Here is a 15,329-nt window from a genome sequence, read left to right as displayed (position 1 = left end):
TAAGCTTATAAGTAGTAACTACTGCTCAAGAATATATTTGGTGATGGAATGAATCCTATAATGATTCAAAGCTGCATAACGGAAAGAATGAAGTGGCTGAGTCCATTGTTTTTGACACCTTCAGGTACATCAATATACCTAGGCTGATCTCATTCTTTTGAATGGAGTCAGTCCATTGATGCAACACCCAGCAAAAAAAAAAACAGCAATTCATTCTGCAGCAGGACAATGATCCCAAATATACAGCCAGAGTTATAAAGAACTATCTTAAGTGACAAGGAGTGCTGCAACAGATGGTATGGCCCCCACAGAGCCCTGATCTGGGATTAATTTAAGAGACAGAAGACACTGAGATGGCCCTAAATCCACAGAAGGACTGAGGCAAGTTCTACAAGATGCTTGGAACAAACTGCCTGCCAAATACCTTGAAAATCCGTGTGTACACAAGTGTTCTAGAGACAATGCATAACATATCATGCTGCCCAATACAGCATTCAGTGGAAAAAAAACTCCTCAGAGTTACACAGCTGCATCTAAGACAGCATGTTAGTTAGTTCAGAGGTGACATTTAAAAGCACACAGCAAATTTTAAAAAGACAGTCGGCGTCAGTCGCATCATTTCAGAAATACTGATTGAAGCGTTGGTGACTGTCTGTGTGTGTTTGTCTCTCGCATGTGTGTGCATGTGTGTGTGCTGCAACTGCGAGCTCACCTGCTGATTTTGACCCAGTCACGTGGAACAGTGGATGACAGTGAGTTCTTCACTTCAATCAGAAACTGAGAGCAGAGGAGGAAGAGAAGGAGGAAGACTTTGACAAAACAAGACTGCAGCAGACGGATCAAAGTGTCACTTTTGATTAAAACTGACACACACGCTGACAAAAAAAGAAAAAAAAACACACATACACAGAAATCAGATCATCACCATGAGTCAGTCTTTCACCCAAATCAGGCCATCAGTCTCCTCCCACCTGTCTTTCACTCTCAGCCTCACACACACACACAGACGGTACCTCCTGTCCAGAGACGGTCGTGTAATCGAGTGCGGGGGCCTTCAGTGTCAGTCGGATTTCTTTGCGGTGGTCTTGAATCTCATTGAGGACAGACTGGATCTGCTCCCTCCTTTCCTGCAGCACCGGGAAGCCGGACAGATCTGAGAACAGCTCTGTCTTATTCCCCACCCTGAATAAATACACAGCCCAAATATGAGACATTTTGTGAGACATGCATTTACTGATCAGCCTGATTATTCAGTAGTGAAAACTGTGTCATCACAGTTTTGTGGCACTGTGTTGTGTTTTTCTGATTCCCACATTAACATATGAACATAACGGCTTGACGTCACCATTTAAGGCTTTTATTTATAGACTTACCACTATGCACCAGTGTTAACGACTGAGTCTTAATCAATAGAGATTTATACACTCTACATAATCCTTAGTTGCAGCGCTTCGGTCCATACCAACTACTATGAGTGAACACAACAAAGAAATTTAAATGATATAATATTGATGTGATTGATCATATTCTTTTTCAATAACTAATTCTTTTTCAACAATAACAATCACTCAGACAAAATGTCAAGACTATCACGTTCTGAATAACATATCAGTCACCTATAAATCCACTCAGTACTGACTATTTTGTATCCAAACATTCTTCCCTGATTTCTGAATGAAAACTGTAATGGCTGTTGTTTTGTTTTGTTTTGTTTTGTTTTGTTTTGTTAGAGATATCTCTATGCTAACTCCACAGTCCAATAGTGTTATTGTACTGCAGTGCATTGCAGGTATCTTTTTTTGTATTGCTGATCATGCAAAATACTCAGTTCTTCCTCTGTCACCTACAAAAAACCCAGCATTTCATGCTGCTTGATACTCACTTGGCCGCCTTTTCATTGAGCACCTTGAGAAAGCTGTGGGCTGGAGCCAGCAGGTCAGGAGTGTCTAACAAGAGGCCTTGGAGCAGCACCGAGCTGATCTGTGACTGGATAGCTGGGAGCAAGGCCTGCAGTTCCAGCCCCAGGCGAGAGAGACTGCTACTAATGAGGTAAAACTCCTGTGTGGAAGACTGGAACACACGAACACACACACACACACACACACAAAGATATGTATAAAACAGTTCAGCAGGCGATGGTTCTGACGTGCATCTTAACTGTAAGGGAAGCTGCCTTTGATCAAAATGTAATGGCAATTTATAAAACAGAAATAAGAAATGCTATACTATTCTCTTCAAAATACAAATCATACTCTTTTCATTGCTTTGTGTATGTGTGCGTGATGCGTTTCTGTAAACCAGCAAGATTAGATCTCTAAATCTCATCTGCTCTGGATATGGCAGCCAAGCTTAAAGAGCAACCATCGATTACAGGCAGCACAGTCACACACACACACACCTCCGCACCCCCACCTCCTACACAACCCAAACCACCCACCAAAAGACAAAAATTAAATATCACAGCTGCTTTACTGCACTGTGCATGACAGAATGTCATTGTAAAGTAGACACAGGATTTATTGAGGACTTTGGTCACTGATTTATTTAAATTTATCAGCAAAGAAGGCTGCCATTAATCTTTTATTTTCTGTAAATTTCAGCTCCACAATACAGGAAATATAGCTGTATAATGTAATATACAGCAGCTACAGTTTAATGTTTCCTCAAGATCAATGCTGCAGCTTTAAAAATAAAACTGGTGATCATTTAAGATGAAACCAAGTTAATGATTAATCAATGCTTTGCATTTCACCTCTGAAGAGAGGCCATATTGTGGATTTTATTGACTTCATATAGCCATTAGCGATGTCAGAGTATAGCACCAAGTCATGAAAGGTTAATGAGAATCACACTGACAGTGTTTTATGGTATTAATCACATGCTGCCGTTTTAATGGTTCCCCATGTCAGCAGCCCCCTTGTTGTGCTTTTATGAACCCAAACAGACAGTGACTGGAGAACATAAGCGCGCCCTCCCTCCCATTATGTCAATGGAGCCATAGAGACACAGGCCATTACACACAGGCCCATTTATCTACAGATGGGCAAAATGACAATTAAGGACCCTGTGTGCATGTGGTGTGTGTATGTGTGTGTGTGTTTAGTGGCATTTGATGGTTTTCTTTTAACAGTATATGACAGAATCAGAAAGTTGAACATGAAACAAGACATCAGGCTGAGACCAACACACACAAACACACACACACATCCCCACATACCCACACATGGACACACACACGGGTGGAATGAAGCCTTCTGACATTTCAGAGATGGGTCCAATGGGAAATGAGATTGTGTCAGACAATCAGGTAAGTGCCACTGAGGCGACTGTTCCCAGTTGTTAATCAAGAGGCATGCCATAAAAGAGTGAGAAAGAGAAAGGGGGAGAGAGAAACAGAGAGAGAGAAAATTGTCTTGGTTTTGATTTTTATGCAAAGTAGCGGGGAGAAGGAGGTCTGCTGATTTCACCACCTGAATCAGATTTTTGTCATTTTGGCCATTGTTTTAAGGAGTTTTAAACTATTCCACTACGCCCACAGATCTCAGCTGAGACAATGAGTAAAATAAAATAAAAGTGATGTTATTTTCCTGGGTGAGACGTTGTCAGTCTCATATACTCTGCTCTGCCACTTTCATTACTTTTTACCTTTTTGTGGTATATGCTGCAGATGCCTCTCTCCAGGTCGGGCAAATGTGACAGCAGGGATCTGATGGAATTTAAAGTGAGAGAGTCCGACTCCAAGATCTCCTGCACAGCATCCTGCCGCTCTGAGATGGACCTGTGGGTTTGTGGTAGAAAAGGAAGGAAGGAAAGAAAGAGGTACAGAAATTAGGAAGACAAGAAGGAAAGCAACGTGTTAAAGAAATTAAAATGTTCAATCTCTATCACCAGCCATTTGGAGGGCTGAATTAGTGTTGAGTGAGAGGTTCTTTTTATAAGAAAGGTGTTTTCAACACAGAACAAAAAACTGGCAAATTGCTACTGATTAGCTTCTTCACAAATTCAGAAATGTGCTGTGGTTTGCAAGTAGCCTGAACAACTTCAAGTCAAACATCGACTATGAAAGAGGCGGTTGCAGTCTTATCTACAGCAGTTTGTGCTTTTTATTCTATGGGATCTCCAGCATGTCCTCTCTGGAGACAGGGTAGATGCTGAGAGCACTGAGATGTATTTATTAAGTTAAAGCATTTTTATAGTGCATTTTACAATGGGGTCAGATAAAATGCAGAAGGTGGGAAAAAAAGTTTGAAAAAAAAAACCTCCAATAAAAGACACAAAGAATATGAAATGTTTCTTTGGGCATAAACATCCAGAAAAAAATGGACTGAAAAAAGCAGATCAAGACAAGTTTAGTGATGTAATAAATGCACATCATTCATCACTGATGTATTGTGTGTGTGTGTGTGTGTGTGTGTGTGTGTGTGTGTGTCTGTGTGTGTGTGTCTGTGTCTGTGTCTGTGTCTGTGTGCGTGCGCACATGTGCATGAGTGTCCGTGTCATGTGCTGTGTGTCTTGGAATTAATGTGGCTGGGTGTAATCTGGGTTTTACTGATGCTGAAATTCTGTAGAGGAGCTATCTGTATAATCTGAGAGCTGTGCCCAATCCACAGCTATAATCCCTGCACAGGGGAGAGGCAGAAAGAAAATACTCACACAAACAATATATGGATAATAAAATTACAATGCAGAAATGAGAACTGGAATAGTACTGCAGCAGCATAACTGAGCTACAATTCTTTATTCTACCAAACAGCATTGATTAAAGACATACTTTAATTAGGTGTATGTTAAAATAATAGTGTATTTCCTACTTATTTGTATTATTTTTGGCCCCACCACTATATTTATTCCTAAATACTGAATAATAACATTGGAGGAATTGTGCACTTCTGCCTTCTATCCCAATGTGACAAAGTCAAACAGCAAAGTACAAAAGCTAAATGGCCTTTTTACCCTAAGTCAGGCCTCTCAGGTGATGCTCTCTTTCAAGCTGTGTGCAAATTCTGCAGCCAGTGTGAAAACCATTCAGGTCACATCATTACCGTCCCACAAAAGGATTCTTTTCAGCAAAACATCTTTTTTAAAAAAAATTGAGTTATAAAAACAAATGAGAAACTGAGATTTTTCTGAATCCAGGAAACTGGACCAGATTTAATAGATAGGATGTTATACTGTCAATGCACTGTCCTTTTAATTCTCACTCTCGTTCCCATATTTACCATATGACATGAAAGCGGGACAAGGACAACAGAGTGCCTTCACCATGGTTGTGTGATCCAGACTCACAGGCCAGACAAACTTGCAGTGTTCGCATTTATTTTTCAGCACTGTGAAGGTGAATGACAAAAACAGAGAAAGAACAAGAACCGACAGTCGTGCTTCATCAGAGGTCAGAGCGTGTCCTGTACTCACTGTGGGTCTGTGATTGGCTGGCTCACCCACTTTCTCATCAGTCTCCTCCCAAATGGAGTGCGAGAGTGGTCCAACACCCACAACAGACTGCCTTTTACACCACCATCTGTCTGTCATTTAAAGGACATACACAAACGCAAAAATGCACATAGAGTAATACACACAGCTCGTATATAATGCCCACATGGTGTAACAAGTTGGAGCTGAGGGTTAGAGATTAAATATGCAATAATCCAGAACTGTTTATTGAAAACAGCTATTCTAATGGTAGCAATGAAAGAGGTGAGCAGCTGGTAGAAGCCACAAGCAGCCAGGTGAGAAGGCTTGAACTGGACCTGAACTCCAAGTGTGACGTGTGTGTGTGTGTGTGTGTGTGTGTGTGTGTGTGTGTGTGTGTGTGTGTGTAAGAAAGAAACACACATGCCACAGCAGCAGATTCGTGCTGAACTTTTGAGCCGAACTTTTCTTTCAATTTATCTCACGCTTTGAATTCTCACACTTTAAATTTCCACATTCCACTGTGTGACTATGGCTGTAAACTGATTTTTCCAGGTTGTACAAAAAAAACCTGTGTAAGGTTGTCATGACATAAATGTATTACGTTCACTGGAGGGTGTCTCTGTAACTGAAGACATTTCTAGCTGGCTAGCTGCTGACACTGTTATGTGCTAAAAGCTAGCCAAAATAGAAAACTCAAGTAAAGCAGGTCAGTAAGTCTAAATATACATTTTTTTATGATATAATATTTTTATAACACTGTATAAAAGGAGAACGTGAAAGAGTTCACTTGCAGTGATGAACCCTCCGAGAATTCTCTCTCGAATATGCAGATCCCCTTGGCAAGTTTCAGCTTATTGTTTATTTATCTGACATGCAACTTCACTGTTTTTGTTGAGACTTAAGACTTGGCTCTACCTAACATGATTTAAAAAAGCTTTCTTCAGACAGAGTGCAGATGTTTCACTTTAGTAATTAGGATACACTGGAGAATGATACAGTACAGTGTAGTGTAAACAGTCAGCTGAGATGTGCCTTTACCTGATTGTTGAGGATTTCCAGGTTCCTGAGGGTGGCCGCACTGAGGATCATACCCTCCGACTCGCAGGACAGATGCCGAAATGAGCTGTATGGAGCACAAGAATTATTATTATACAATTGCATAATGTGAATAGCATCATTTTTCTAATTAGGAAAAACTTTCCATCACTCAAATCAAATCAGTTCTGTCACTAAAAATGGCTTTCAGGCTTGTAAAATTCTGATGTTCACTTTTTAAACGGGGTTAACAAAAAAAAAAAAGAACTAGAAATTGCACTTTAAAGCAATCCAAGAGTGAAAAATGGTGTAAAATACATTCTGGAAAATCCCTGTAGGGAGTACAATGGGTGAACTGACCCTTCAAACTCAGACTCAGAGCTCCTCACTGTGTTGTATTCAAAGAGGTTGCCCTATCTTTTGTACTCTCACCCTGCAGTGTTTCTGAGAAGAGGAACAACTACCCTGCTGACGAATGAGTGATATTACAGGTGTTATCTTACAACCTCTCCAACAACACTTACTTATATGTGATGTTGGAGAAAGTCTTTCACAATATTAATTCAAATGTCAGGAGCAGAATGTCACATGACTTCTGTTACGCAAGACTGTATTTTATTTTATTGTTTAAAACTGCAGAAAGGGAAAGACGTCCACAACTCTACTATGACTTTGTATAAATCGAACCAATTCTGCCTTCTTGGTTTGTACAATGTTAGTGTTCACCTCAAAAGATTTGAATGGGGGAACTGAAAGATGTCAGTGCTGCACTTCAAAGCAATAAAATAAGTTGTGAAATATATTCTTTTATAGTCCTGTAGGGCAAAGCCTAAATCCCCTTGCATTTCTGACCAGAGTCCAAGTCTGAAAATTAAACATCACTGATCAGTGGAAACCCTTGATAATGATGAAGCTTGAAGCCTGTGTTGCTAAGTGTATGTTTTTGTTTGTGTATGTGGGTGTGTGTGCACCTTTCACTCCTAAGAACTCTCTCCAGGTTGAATTCTTGGAGGTACTGGATGAGCGGCCCCAAACAGCAGATCACTGGGCTCTCCAGGGATGCTACACTCGACAGAGAGCGAGAGCCTGGAGGACACAAACACACACACAAACATGCCACATTTTCACTGATCACAAGCCAATGATCACAGGCCCACTCCTCAAACACAACCAGTGTTTTGAATGGCTGACTTGGTCTCAGTGAGAGTATATGAGTAACAGAAGGGAATATAGAATAAAAGATTAAAAAGAAAAAAAGGCATACAGTGGTACAAACGAACACACCTTTGTCCTGGGCGTGGCAGTAGAACTCTGTGACCGTGTTCATTGCAGAGGCGAACTCAAACTGAGCCCTGTCTCTCTTCTCGAGTCTCACCCGGTCATCAGCCTGAGCGCTGGAGGCAAGCAACATGACAACACTGAGTCAAGAGGTCAGTGATGCTTGTAGGAAGGAAGGAAACACAGGATCTGATAACTGATCGATTTCTTTCTGCAAAAAGAAATAGACACAGCAACACTGCATGTTCCAGCCGTGCTTCTGTTCAACTAGACTTTATAGATACACACACACACGCACACACACACACACACACACACACACACACACACACACACACACAAGCAAACCTCAGTCACACACCCAAAGACACAGTTCCCCTGCATCTTCCCATTGCTTCATCGTATCTCCCTATTGTTCCATTCACTCTCTAGGCATTGCTGCTTTCAAGGACTTGGCTGCTTTGTCCGCTCTGTTGTTGCCAGGGCAACCAAGGCAAGCACGTGGCTCTGGAGACAGTGCTGAAGCATTTTCTTTCTTCCGTTTCCTAATGCTCACACACACACACACACACTCACACAACCACACATGGAAGAATCTTCATCTTTCACTTCAGCCACTGGTTGAACTGGGAACAAAGATTGCATAGTGTGATCAATAGACCGCATTTTGTGCCAGCAGTGCAGCTACAACCATTAATCATTTAACCAGTCAATTCAACCATATTATGAGATTTACAAGAACATCGACAATTGCAGATATTGATCCAGGGACAGAGGGGTGCAGTTTCTACACAAAAGGTTTCTACAAAACCCCGATAGCACTCAGCTTTGTGAAGCAGGGTTTAGGAAGTCTCAGTTGGGTTTGAGATTCTCAGAAAACTACAAAGCTTGATGCTGGTTCAGGCAAAGAATTGACCAGGGGTTTGAGTTCTGCTCAAAACTCAAGCAAACTCAGTCAAAATTAAAGGGTTAGCTCACCTTAATTACAAATAAAACCATTTTTGTTTATGGTATCCGACAGATAATTTTTCTAACCAATAGATAATTTTGGTTTGATTTACAGCCTCTTTTGATCAAATTCAAATTTTAACCTGATGATGGCACCAGAGAAAAAAAATCAAGTGATCACCAAAGTGATAAGAATTGATCCTCTGGGGACCACAGGTTATTATGATATTTCACCCAAAACCCTGAATATCAATCTCATGGTGGAGCTAAACAAAAAGTGAAGGGATTGTTAAAGTCTTGAGGATTCATCTTTTGGAAACCATGAATGTCTGTAAAACATTTTGTGCAAAATCCCAATATGCAACAAAGGTTCCCTGGGCCATTTTTCAATACTATGAGCACTTCAAATTAAATTTAATTAAAATGTAATTTGGGTTTAGTCCATCACTGCAGATGTAAAGGGGCGGGTCCTTCATATTAAGAAGTGACACACCACTTCTTTGGCATTGAGCATTTTTTTTTCTTCAAATGCACACAGCACTGTGATAATCAATCAAAAACAGGGATGGGTAAAGGTTAAATCAGACTGTTGATACCCAGAGAGCAGAGGTTAATGTGCACAACAGATTAAGGTGCTCAATTAGTCTCTGTTGCTTCAGGGTAAATACAAAGCTCTGAGAGAGGGTATTTAAATCTACACACACACACACACACACACAAAATATGCACTGTGTGTGTGTGTACTTCATCAATCCTGATACATGACTGCTGTCTTACCGTGCACCAAAGATGTAATATCAACGTTCAAGAGAGTCAGTCAACGACTTAAAATCTTTGGAAAGGCGAGAAAGGGAGAACATTTGTGTTGACAGCATCGGCCAGGGAGCTTTTCAGTCTCTCTGATCCCCTTCACTGCTCTGATCCTGACTCATGACTCCAGGCTGTGGATGAGTAAAGCAACTAATATTGCACCTAGTTACTACCAACCTCCCAGGGACTCATTACCTGACGCTCCATGGACACACATTCACCCCGTTGCCTTGGGGCCCATCTCAGCAGCCCACCCTAGAGACACGCAGGCTGTCGAGCTAACGTCAGCAGCAACAAAAGTCCCCTGTTTTAAATGTCCACCTGGGTGAGTCCCACTTTTGTATGTTTTAAAGGGCTGAAATTGCATGACTGCAAAGTTTACAAGCGTCAATGCTGATATTCATAAAAACATCTATTTCAGAATCTTTTATACATTTTAAGTGTCATTCTTCTCAGTCTGATGTATCACGATCGAGGAAAAAAAAAACCTAATTGCCTAGAAAAATGTCTTGGGAGGATGCCAACAGTAGTAATCTGTAAAGGGCTTCGCGTAGCTGAGTATTGTGTATAAATATATTTAGCGAATACATTTTCTGTCTGAGCTCAACAATGCTGCCCTGTATTTATATGATACAGGCTGCAAATTGAGAAGAGTCTTGTCTCTGATGAGCACAACACTAGAGAGCAGTGCTGTTCAAACACAATAATTGGACTGGCCTTTACAGGCCCATCTCCCCAATAATCGCTCAACATGGATGGCTGAGAGAAGAAGGAGGGGAAGACAAAGAAAGAAAGGAAAATGAAAAAGAAAAGAAAATAACCACCGGAATAAAAAAAAAATGAATAATGAGAAATGTGCAGCGTCAGGGAGGTGAAAGCAGCAGACATCCCTCGCATTTATCCAACCATCCCCTTCTAATCTAATCCACTCCACTCCCTACCACTCCCTCGTTTCATTTTCACAGCATAATGCAATCACAGGCAGCCTCCAGAGAAACCCGTCCCCACTGGTGTGAACATGCTGGGTGCAGACTGTCGGCAAAGATGAGCCAAATGACGGCACGATGGGAGGCAACAGGTTTCTGGAATACAGCAGTTCAGTGTCACTGTTGCTGGCCGCGCTGTGAGTCAGCCGATGAACGAAAGACAGTGTTGAACATGCATGCATTAAATGGAGGTCTGCTTTTGCATCAGAGACTTGGTTAAAGCTTGTTAGTACAACATAAGCATTGACAACTCCCGGTTGTATCTCATGTTCTTATTCTGAGCTAATCGCTCAGATGGTTTGGCTGCTGCTGAATTTCTGTCATCATTTGAAATGATGGTGTTAATGCAACTGTGAGGACTCAGCTTTTTTCAACATTTATAACCACTGCAATATAAAAACATCAGTCCAGGGGGAAGGGCTGTCTATTAACTTTTAAAATATATACATGTGCACTGGCTGGACCGTACTTAGCCCTGCAGTGGTACCCAGGGTGCTGAGGGACACTATCACATAACCTCTGTATGAGCCTGCATTGATGTCCTCATCCAGACTGAGCCCAGAGAATTTCAGACATAACAACTGTCTACCTGCCTGGGGAAATCTAAACACAATTCCTCAGAATGAAACAGACTAAACTCACCAACACACACACACACTTCAGCACCTCAATGAGAATATACTGTCAAGTAGAAAATGGGTATATACTGCCCCCTAGTGTCCTGATTGCAGATTACCTGGCATTGGTGATGCTGTGTAAGAGCCTGTGGGTTTGTTCGGAGAGGTCAGAGGGCACCAGGATCTCCACGGGGTTGATCTTTAGGACACGAGTCTCAAGCTCAGACCGAGACTGGCCATCAGGGAAGCAGTCCAGTAACACGTCTCCTGTGCTGGGCTGGACTGCCTAAATGCAAACACATTCATAGGATGAATGCACACATCGATGAAATAACAAAGAAAACATATGCATATAATGTGGTAAGAGATTTGCTGTTTTTTCTTTGGTGCTTGGGCCATTGGTCTGAATTTCAGGAGTAATATTTCTATGAAATAATTCCTCAAAGTGCTTTTTAAATAGAAGTGGGTTTCTGAATTTCATGCGGAGATGCCTTCCTTCTAAATCAGATCATGTCAAATATGTATAGCTTGTGCTCAAAAGTAGATGCAATAAAATAAATCTGTTGCCTTGGACAAAGACAAGGGACAGAATTGTTTACAACCCAGCTGTAGCCAATATTAACTAATATTACTCTGCTTAAACCTGAGTAAGAAGTTGCCTGAATGCATCATCAGTTTCTATGAATGTGTACTCATCATACTCACCACCAGCCCCACAGTGAGCTGCTTCTTCAGTTTATCCCAGTTCTCACTAATACAAAGCAGGAAGCTTTCAGGAGGGTCCAGCACCACATTGCCACAGGTCCCCTCCTCCACGTCCCCCAGTCTGCAGACCGGGTTTACATCTTAAAAAATCGTCAAGGACGCAGCTTTAGACATACAGAGATAGGAAAGTCTGTTTCAACGCACAGAGATATTCACAGTCTATAAGGATACCCTCTCCCACCAGAGTGGACTTGGTGTACAGAGCACTGAGCTGACGAGTGAACAGAGCATTTCTATTGGCCCCTGAGGCCTTGATTGCAGATGTCTCCGTCTGCTTAACCACACCAACCTAGAAATTACAGACAATAATGTGGTGAAAAGAAACAACGCAGCTCTCAACAGCTTGGATTTCTAAATGCAAACAGTATGCAAAATATACTTCATACCTTGTGCCCGTGGGACACCAGCCGTCTGACATGAACAAACAGGCGGTGCGTGGGGATGCTGCAGGTCATGAAGTTATGATCCAGATGGCAGATGATATTCAGCTCCTTGGCAGCAATCTGTTCAAACACACACACACAAGGGTGACACCTGTTAAAATTGAGCCCAAGTTGGGTGTTCAGGAAATTTTTCTGTAAACTTTTGACATGCTCACTGAAATTAATTAATTAAAGTGCTGCCATGCAAGTTCAATAATCAGTGAGTAATGGTAAGTCAGTGATAATCTGATTAAACAAAAAAAAAAAGAAAATGTTCTTTCCAATCCTAAATGACAGATTTACAGATATAGAGAGAGACACAAATTTCACAGAAAGAGAATACACATTAAAACTGACAAGAAATATCCTGTGAGCGGCAATGAAACATAATTTCATTAAAAATGACTTTCAGACAGTAATACAGTCAACATGTTTTGCATTCATATTGAAAATGTCCTCCTGGCATCATTAACATGGATGCATTTCAGTTCTCACCTCTGCATCTTCTCCAAAGAACCTGTACTTGTAACCACACTCCACAGCCAACAAGGCATCCTTATGTTGCTGCTTCAGCTGGATGACCTGCTGTTCCAGGGGAGTGTATATGCTTTTTGAGCGTCTGGAGGGGGCGCTAGAGTCTGACGGCTCTGCACCCTTTCCACCCGCCCCTCCTCCTCTTCCTGTTTTTGCAAAATGAGACAAAAGTAACTCCTGCAAAAGAAGAAGAAAACAAAACCTAAGTTGCTTTTAAATGGCAGTTTACTCAAAGGTCACGTTGTTTTTCCAGCAGTAACAGTTTCCCATTCAAAGCTTTCAGTTCTCAATTTCCCTGTCATGTGCAGAAAAAAACCCACCTTGTGAGAACTTTAGTCTGCTTTACAAGTTCAATCACTTTATCTTTCATTTGTTGTTGGTATATAGCCCAGCAAATACTGGATTTTGCAGCCAATACCCAATCAATAGACAATAGTTATAAACTATAAAATGTACAAAAACAAAATAGTAATAGATTTCTACAGTATTGTGACCACAGTATGTACTTACACCATTTCTGAATTACCCAAAACAGGTCCTTGACATTTCTATACAAGAATTTCTTGTTACCTATGTGCAAACTCATACACCAATATGAATATATATGAAAAAGTTAACATCAGCAAATATGTTGGCCCAACTGATTTATCAGTCCATCTTTATTGTTGTCTTTATTATAATATTTGGGGCTTAAAAATGCAGAGAATGCTAATAGACATACTTTTTTATATGTTTGTATCATGACTCCTCACAAAGAATAATGAAATTCAAATCTTCTATAAAGCTCCTCTTCAAACTCTTGCCTGTAATACATCAGTGACCCTGTATGGGGATATTGGCTTTTTGCTTGCCCTCCTATGGTGCTGCCTTGCTCATGGACACGTTAGCAGGGCAGATGTTTGCCACCGTGAGGGCTTCAACCTTCAACCTGCTGCCCAAAGCACACTAGTGGCAGTAATGTGATGATGGAGTCAGCATTTATACTGGGTACCTGTGTTGTAGCAGCAAGCCCTGAACACTCCTTTTCTTTAACCTCCTCCTCTTCATCTTCATGCTCCTCCTGTGTCTGCTGAAGTCTGTTTGTATTGCTGCGTTGATCTTGAACGTCTCTCTGAGGCCAAACGCTGCTTCCCTGGACACAGATTTTACTGCTGGAGCCATCTGTCTTCTTTTCCTCCCTCTGAGAGTTACTGAGCCTGACACAGGGATCGGTCACACAGGTGAAGCCTTTCAGCTTCTCCAGAGTAGAGGAGCAGAGGCCGCCTGTTCCTCGGCTTGATGTTAACTTTGTCTCTGAAGAGAGAAGAAATACGGTTTAAGTAAATACAGAAGAAAATCCCACATGTAAATATTTTCACACATAGTCTTCGGGCAGTTCCACTCAATGTAGTTTGTCATACTAATGTTATGTTACATGACTCAAAGCTCCACGTTTTCGGCAGTTACAATGCAATGCTCAAGTTCTCAATTTATCAGAAGGATTTTACATTACTGCACAAGCTTTTCGCAGAAACATGGTGGTTTAGGAAGCTGGAAATGGGTGAGACATGTGACTTATGTGCAAGTTGAGAAGCCCTGTGAATTTTCAGACACACACACACACACCTTTGGTGCTCTGACAGGGTGCAGCCTCACAGTCCAAATCCTCCAACAGCTGATCTTGTGGAGAAAGCTTTGCTCGTTTTGGTGGCAATCCAAAATCTTCATCAGAGGAAAGTTTCTGCTGCAGGACAAAAGCAGCTGAGGTTCAGTGTTTAGCATTCGCAAGTTATGCATAACTGATGAGAGAGGGTGTGCATGTGCGTGTGTGTGTATGTTATATTCAATGAAGACAGTTCACCTTGCCTCTTGAAAGCTGGTGCTCAGAGAGATTTTGGCTAATCCCACATTGAGTGCTGGAGGCGCTGCTGCTGCTGCTCAGTCCTCCGAAGTACCTGCTAATGGAGGTCTGAGTGCTACAGGACTTTTTCACAGACTTTGGCATGTTTCCATTTGCTCCTATATTGCATGCATCGTGGAAATAAACGTATAAAAAATACGGACCCGTGTGAAGCCTAACACTGCAGCACCAGACTTTCACCTCCCCGGCTTTTCAAAACACAGCGTCGCATGTGCTGAGGTCACACGGGCGCGTAAATGACGTAGCAGGCGCCAAGTCAAACTGAATATGAGATTTCCGGTTACATCTTTCAACATTAAACTATTTCGCTTGACAATGTGGTAACAACCATGTGCTTGTTTTTGCACGCCTAGTCCGATTCGAGGATTTTAAAAAATCGTTTTGTTTAGTTTAGTTTTTTGTACTGGGACTGCATTTAAAGAGCTAATCCACTGCAGCCGAAAACTATGCCTCCACATTCATTCTCCTGAAATTGATGCACTATCAAAATCTAACTATGTGAACTTTTTCAGTCTGAACCATCTGGTAACCATACTTAAGTGCAGGGTTTGAAAAGCATGTCATCTCATCCAGTTACGTCATGCGGTTACGCTTTTATTTTTATGGTTCACAGAAATACTTC

At 41.5% G+C, this 15,329-nt stretch overlaps 1 protein-coding gene across 3 annotated transcripts in view; it reads right to left on the bottom strand.

Moving 5' to 3' along the window:
• msh3 (mutS homolog 3 (E. coli)) overlaps positions 1-14,900 on the bottom strand; it is a 33,411-nt gene extending 18,511 nt beyond the window's left edge. Inside the window, exons 1-16 of one of the 3 annotated variants that reach the window (XM_041043273.1) lie at positions 14,648-14,900; positions 14,413-14,530; positions 13,799-14,100; positions 12,769-12,984; positions 12,238-12,354; positions 12,023-12,140; positions 11,792-11,931; positions 11,206-11,372; positions 7,732-7,841; positions 7,419-7,533; positions 6,451-6,535; positions 5,413-5,522; positions 3,646-3,778; positions 1,883-2,070; positions 1,014-1,182; positions 713-777 (exon numbers count right to left, since the gene is read on the bottom strand). In XM_041043273.1, coding sequence (XP_040899207.1) covers positions 713-777; positions 1,014-1,182; positions 1,883-2,070; positions 3,646-3,778; positions 5,413-5,522; positions 6,451-6,535; positions 7,419-7,533; positions 7,732-7,841; positions 11,206-11,372; positions 11,792-11,931; positions 12,023-12,140; positions 12,238-12,354; positions 12,769-12,984; positions 13,799-14,100; positions 14,413-14,530; positions 14,648-14,791 — 2,297 coding nt within the window. In that variant the 5' untranslated portion in view covers positions 14,792-14,900. The remainder of the gene's footprint in view (positions 1-712; positions 778-1,013; positions 1,183-1,882; positions 2,071-3,645; positions 3,779-5,412; positions 5,523-6,450; positions 6,536-7,418; positions 7,534-7,731; positions 7,842-11,205; positions 11,373-11,791; positions 11,932-12,022; positions 12,141-12,237; positions 12,355-12,768; positions 12,985-13,798; positions 14,101-14,412; positions 14,531-14,647) is intronic. The other 2 variants (XM_041043275.1, XM_041043274.1) reach the window with 2 other exon arrangements.
• Positions 14,901-15,329: the final 429 nt, after the last annotated feature.

Source organism: Toxotes jaculatrix, chromosome 7, assembly GCF_017976425.1.
Source record: "Toxotes jaculatrix isolate fToxJac2 chromosome 7, fToxJac2.pri, whole genome shotgun sequence".
Taxonomy (NCBI): Eukaryota; Metazoa; Chordata; class Actinopteri; family Toxotidae; genus Toxotes; species Toxotes jaculatrix.
Note: the sequence above shows the minus strand (reverse complement) of the source record. Positions and strands in the feature narration are given on the sequence as shown.